Source organism: Anas platyrhynchos, chromosome 12, assembly GCF_047663525.1.
Source record: "Anas platyrhynchos isolate ZD024472 breed Pekin duck chromosome 12, IASCAAS_PekinDuck_T2T, whole genome shotgun sequence".
NCBI classification, from domain to species: Eukaryota; Metazoa; Chordata; class Aves; order Anseriformes; family Anatidae; genus Anas; species Anas platyrhynchos.
Genome location: NC_092598.1, coordinates 12,222,302 through 12,227,872, shown reverse-complemented (window position 1 = coordinate 12,227,872; position 5,571 = coordinate 12,222,302). Strand labels below are relative to the sequence as shown.

At 64.5% G+C, this 5,571-nt stretch overlaps 1 protein-coding gene across 2 annotated transcripts; it reads right to left on the bottom strand.

Moving 5' to 3' along the window:
- Nucleotides 1-2,005: 2,005 nt before the first annotated feature.
- TPPP3 (tubulin polymerization promoting protein family member 3) lies at nt 2,006-5,299 on the bottom strand. Of its 2 annotated transcripts, none has more exons than XM_027465964.3 (4): nt 5,146-5,299; nt 3,705-3,896; nt 2,981-3,134; nt 2,006-2,816 (listed from the first exon to the last, which is right to left on the bottom strand). In XM_027465964.3, exons 2-4 carry the CDS (start codon nt 3,890-3,892, stop codon nt 2,628-2,630), a joined length of 531 nt encoding a protein of 176 aa, XP_027321765.1. In that variant the 5' UTR covers nt 3,893-3,896; nt 5,146-5,299; the 3' UTR covers nt 2,006-2,627. The 2 variants fall into 2 exon arrangements, with proteins under 2 accessions (XP_027321765.1, XP_027321764.1); XM_027465963.3 differs by lacking the exon at nt 5,146-5,299 and adding an exon at nt 4,535-4,682.
- Between the last annotated feature and the right edge of the window lie 272 nt (nt 5,300-5,571).

The following is a 5,571-nucleotide window of genomic DNA, read 5'->3' as shown; positions in this document are numbered from 1 at the left end:
CAGCCCTACAGCTGATCCCTGAGGAATGTGAATCATCAGCATCAGCTGGTCAGTCTGAGCCTGGTGGCCCAACCAGGTCTCCATCCAGCATCTAGTTGCCATCTCTCATGGAGGAAATGAAGCCAAAAGCCTTACCAACGTCCAGATGAACATCCCCTGGTCTCCTGTCATCCACCCAGCCGGCTGCTTGGTGTAGAAGGCAGTGGGGTTGTTCAGGTCCTCCACGTGCCCAGAAATAGCTTCCAGGAGCATTTCCTCCACCACCTGCTCAGAGACTGGAGTCATTCTCCAGATTCTCCTCCTCGCCCTTTCTGAAGTGGGATTTGACATCTGCCTCTTTCAAATCTCCCTGATCACCAGGACCTTTCCCATATTTTAGACTGGGGCCTCATAATGACATTGGCCAGCCCGCTCCTCACCAGGTTGACCATCCATCGACAACCATGCTCTCACCCCACCGTGCCTGATGGTGTCCATCCTTTACCAGCAGTTCTCCTTCCTCACGGGGGGTCTCGTGGTCATGGGCACCACCCTGAGCCTTATCCCAGCTCTGCAGGAACATCCCGGGCCTTTGGTCCTTGCTCCCTCCAGGCCGTACTGGGAGCTATCAGGAGTGTCACCCTCTGGGACTGTTTTTTTGCTCATTTCTCAGCAGAATGCGTTCCTCCTGTAGCCTTTAATTTCCCTCCTCCTTATAGCTTCAGGTCAGATTTTTCCTGCCTGACGTAGTCACAAAGAGTGGTGTTTGAGGGGTGTTGTCTGAGACATGGTCCTTGTGCCTCTCCCCGTGAGAAACATCTCGTCGTTCCCAGGAAGCCACTTCCATCACTTCAGGGGAGGGCTGACTTCTTTTCAGATCTCTCTTAGATCTTTCTGGGTCTTTTCCAGTGCTAATTCCCCTGGGGCTGGTTTGGCAGGACCGTGCCTCCAGCTGGGTGGGGTGGTCAGGCTGTGGGGCCATCCCTGTCCCCACCGCCCAGCCCCGTCCCCATCCAGCCTTGCAGACACTGGCAGGGTGAGGGATGCTGTGCATCCATCTTCACCTCCAAACTCCCTGTCATGCACAGCCAAGGAGGGGAGGGGGGAAGAGCTTGGCCACCTGAGTTGCACCATGGTCTCCAACCTGCTGCAGTGCAGCCCTGAGGGCACCTCCCCGGTGTCCCCAGCATCCCACAGCACCCAGAGCCTCCCGATGGGGTCCTCCCCCCTTGCTCCACCACCAGCTCTTGTCCTGGATCATTCCCACAGGGCCAGGCCGCCCACCTCATCACAAAATGTTCTTCCTCACCAAATCCTCCAGCTGTGTGCCACGGGACAGTGGTGGCACTCGGTGCCAAGCCCCAGGCATTTCGCACCTCCTTTTTGCAGCTGGGCAATGGGGTCAGCGGAGGGATAAAGCCCCCAGGCAGGGGGCTAGCGAGGATTGTTTTGGGGCACAGAGAGCCCCACCATCCCTCTGGCCTGCTCAGAGGAGGAATAAACATCCCAGCTCATCACAGAGCCAGGCAGTGATGCCAAGAGGAGCCCAGCAGCAGCCTGCCAGCCTCCCGCTCCCCCTGCGCTTTGAAACGCAGCTGAATGGGATGCAGAAGGACGGAGCTGGCAGGGAGCCGAGCAGCGAGCGGGGACCGAGAGCCCCACATACACACCCCAGGCACGTCCCCGGCGGCTGGGGCAGCCGCGATCCCGCAGCCACGGGTGCTGTGGGTGGCAGCGCCCAGCCTTGAGCACCCGCCCAAGCCCCGAGCGCGGCCGGTTCCCAGGGAACGTTACCAGGAACCCGCGTGTTTGGTTGCAAACAGAGCGGGAGCCGGAGCCAGGAGCTGTGTTTGTGCCTGCGGTTGCTCAGGCAACTCGAGGCCAGCCAGGAATCGAGCCCCCGGGGCAAGCCAAGCCGCCCGGCAGCAGCAGGCGGGCAGGCGGATGGACAGATGGACGATGGACGGACAGATGGACGGACGGGCGGACGGACGGGCTGTCGCCGAACACAACCAGAGCCGAGGCGTCAGTGCGGAGGGGGCTTTATTGCAGAGCCGGGTCACAGCGCGGGGCTGCAGCACCCCTTGGTTCAGGCTTCTTGAAGGCAGTGGGAGCCCACTTGGGGGAAAATTCTGGGGATTTCGGGACCTTTGGTGGTGGCCGGGGAACACGAGCGGGGCGCGGGCCACGTCCCCTGGGCCAGCCCCATCCCAGGAGCAGCCCAGCGGCTCCGGGCCATGGGTACCCCCGTGGGGGTGAAGGAAAGCGAAGGCTGTGGTGTCAGCAGGGGGGGGGAAGGCAGGTCCCCAGCAGGGCTGTGGGGTTGGGAACAGGCTGTGGTCCCCGCTGGGACTGTCAGGGAGGGTGCCCCGGGGCCGGGGCTGAGGTAGGGAAGGTGTCGGTGCCAGCGGGGCACCCCGAGAGGAGCAGCGCAGCAGCAGGGGCAGGGGGGGGTCACAGCACAAGGGACAGACGTGGCGCTGGGGCAGAGCCCGGCCACTTCCCGATCGCATCCGACATCCCGCCAGCCTGGGGCCGGCCCCAGCGCAGCCTCCCGGGCCCCACGGCACGCGGGGATGTCCCGAGGCTGACATGGCCGAAGGCCGGCGCGCAGGGAGCGGGGCGGTGGGCGCCAGGGGCAGCAGCCCCTACTTCTTCACTTTGGCATCGTAGGTGCCCGCGTTCTTGTAGGCGCTGACGTAGCCGCTGTTGTCCACGATGTTCTCCCGCCCGCTCTTCCCCTTGCCCTTGCCCGTCTCGTCGAAGCGCTCCTTGTGGGAGCCCGTGTACTTGGAGGTGTCCGTCAGCCTCTCCACGGCACCCACGGTCTTGGCTTTCTGCGTTCAGGAGAGGGAGAAAAGGAGTCAGGCACCATCCCCGTCCCCATCCCCATCCCCACCTGAGCCTGCGGGGACCCTGTGCTGCCCCAGAAAGCGTTTGCCTGTGGGCAGAGCCCCGTCCTCCCATCCCGACCTGCCCTCCTCCTCCTGCTGGCACTCACCGTGACGCCCACATTAATGGGCTCCTTCCCTGCCACCAGCTGGCAGATGGCTTCGAACGCCTCCTCTTTGCTCTTGTCCTTAAACCTCTTCTGGGCCAGCTCCTCCAGGGCCTTCTTGAACTCCTCGTAGTTGATGACACGAGCTGTCTTCCCCCTGCAAGCACCAAACCGGGATGCCCTAAGCACTTCCTCACGTTGTGCCTGCAAACGGCACTGCTGGTGCAGCTGCGGGGGGCTGCATAGCACCAGGGAGACCCCGAATTTCTCTTCTACCAGCCTGGGTTTCCTCAGCCTCCTCCAAAATGCAGCCGGGCTGCACGAGTCAGACTATGGATGCAGCTTCCCCACCCGTTGTTGCTCCTGCACCCTGGTGCAACTTTGGCTGTCACCGTGTCCCCAAAATCAGCCCTGGTGCCTCTGCTCAGGCCCCTGGTCACCGAGCTCAGGGCTGTGCCCACGGGACAGCCCCAAGCATCCTTCCCTGCTCCTGTATGGCAAGATGCCCACCTTGACACCTGAGTGACACCAAAATCTGAGCCTTCCGCCCCAAGAATCTGCACTAATTTATTTCCAGGTCCTTCCAAAGCAGCCCTGAAGGCAGGACACCCCAGGGCAGCACCTTCTGCACCGTGATGGATGGCCTGGGGAGGGCTGCACCTCCCCGGGGACCACGGCACCCAGGCCTCACCGCACAACTGGAGACCCCGAAATCCAGGTCACTTACTTCACCTTGGAGAAGACAATGTCCACGTCGGTGCCGGTGACGCTTTTGCCGTCGGTGACTTTGCAGTCTTTGCACAGCTTGGCCCAGTTCTTCCCGTTCATCTCTTGCCCCGTGGCCTTGGTGTCGCCGTAGATGGCGAATTTGCGGAAGCTCTCTTCCAGGGATGCCATCTCCGTGCTCCCAGCCATGGGGCTGCGGGACGGGGGGGGGGGCAGAGGGGACCCCGTTACCACCGGGGCAGGGGGGGCAGCAAGCAGGCGGCAGCCTCAGCGCTCTGCCTGAGCCCATGCCCCCGATGCTGTCACAGGTACCAACAGCCCTCGGGGTGCTGAAAGCTCCCGAGTGGGGCCACCAGCCCCGGGGGCTGCCGATGCCGAGCATCCACCCTGGGGGGAGCAGCCGCATCCCCCCGCCCAGCGCCTCCGCTGCTGCCTGGATACGGTTGCTAGAGGGGATGCTGTGCCCCTAGCAACCGTTGCTAGGGGAGATGCTGTGCCCCTAGCGATGGATGCTAAGGAGGGGTTGTGCCCCTAGCGACCGTCGCTAAGGGCAGGGACCCCGGGAGGGGGGGGCAGCATCGCGGCCCCGCCGCGCCCCGGCGGCACCGGGAGGCACCGGGAGGCACCGGAGGGCACCGGGGGGCACCGGGGGGGGGAACGAGCCCTTGGGTGTGGGTGGCCCCAGCCCCCTTTTGGGGTGTCCCAGACCATTTGGGGGCGCAGACCCTTTTTTTATAGGGAGGGTCCCAGCCCCGGAGCCGCGCAGCAAGGCGTCCCCGCCCGCCCCGACCCCGGTCCCTGTCCCGGTCCCGGTCCCGGTCCCGCACTCACCTCCCGGCACCGCTCTCTGGGCGCGGGGCGCCGCCGTCGCCGCTGTTTAAGGCCCCGGGCTGGCTCCGCGCCGGCCCCCGGCAGCGGGAGGGGCCCCGGGACGCGCCCGCCCGAGCCGCCGGGGCCGCCCCCTCCCGCCCGCCCCGCACGGGGAAGCGGCCGCCGGACCCCGCCCGGCCCGGTGCTGGGCGGGGGGAGCCGGGAGGAACGGGGGGGGACCCCGCGGAGGAGCTGCCCCGGGGGGACCCGGAGCTGTTGGTGCGCCCGGAGCCCTCTCGTGGCTTTAGGGGCAGCGTCGCAGCGGCTCCATCCCTCTGCCCTTCATCCTCTGCCCTCCATCTCTCCATCCTTCATCTCTCCATCCTTCATCTCTCCATCCCTCTGTCCTCCATCCTTCATCCTCCATCCTCCATCCCTCTGCCCTCCATCCTCCGTTCTCCATCCCTCCATCCTCCGCTCCGCAAAAGGGAAAATTCATGAGTGTGGAAAACGCTCCCTCAATATCCCAGCCTCCAAAGCTGCCCTCCGTTTTTCTGCCTTTTCCATGAGCATTTCTCAAAGCACCGCGTATCGCCGTGGCTCCAGGCAGGTCGCGCTGCTGGATCACCTACCCTGCCTTCGTGCTGAGCTCCTGCCTCTGGTTGTTGCACCCGGAGAGGCGTTCGCTTTTCCCAAGGCTTCCAGGCGAGGTCTCAGGCTGCTGCTGTGCAGAGGAGCCCCTGGCTCGTCGAATCCAGCCCCTTTCTTCTCCTCCTTGGCTGAGCAGGGTTTGCTCGGCTGGGGGGGGGGGGGGGGGAAGGAGGTGGTGTGGATGCTGCTGCTGTCCTCACTTGTGAGGTTTGGTCTCTGGTCACCCTGTGATGCCTCGGCAGGAGCTGCTGCGCCACAGCCTGAGACCAATCTCAGGCAGCTTCGCCTGCGCTCGGGGTGGGCACCAGGCTCCTGGACGGCTTCAGGAGGCCCCGGGAGATGCAGTTTGTCACCAAGACACCTCTGCACATCCCGTCCCCCCAGCCCAGCTTTCAGAGGCTGCAGGG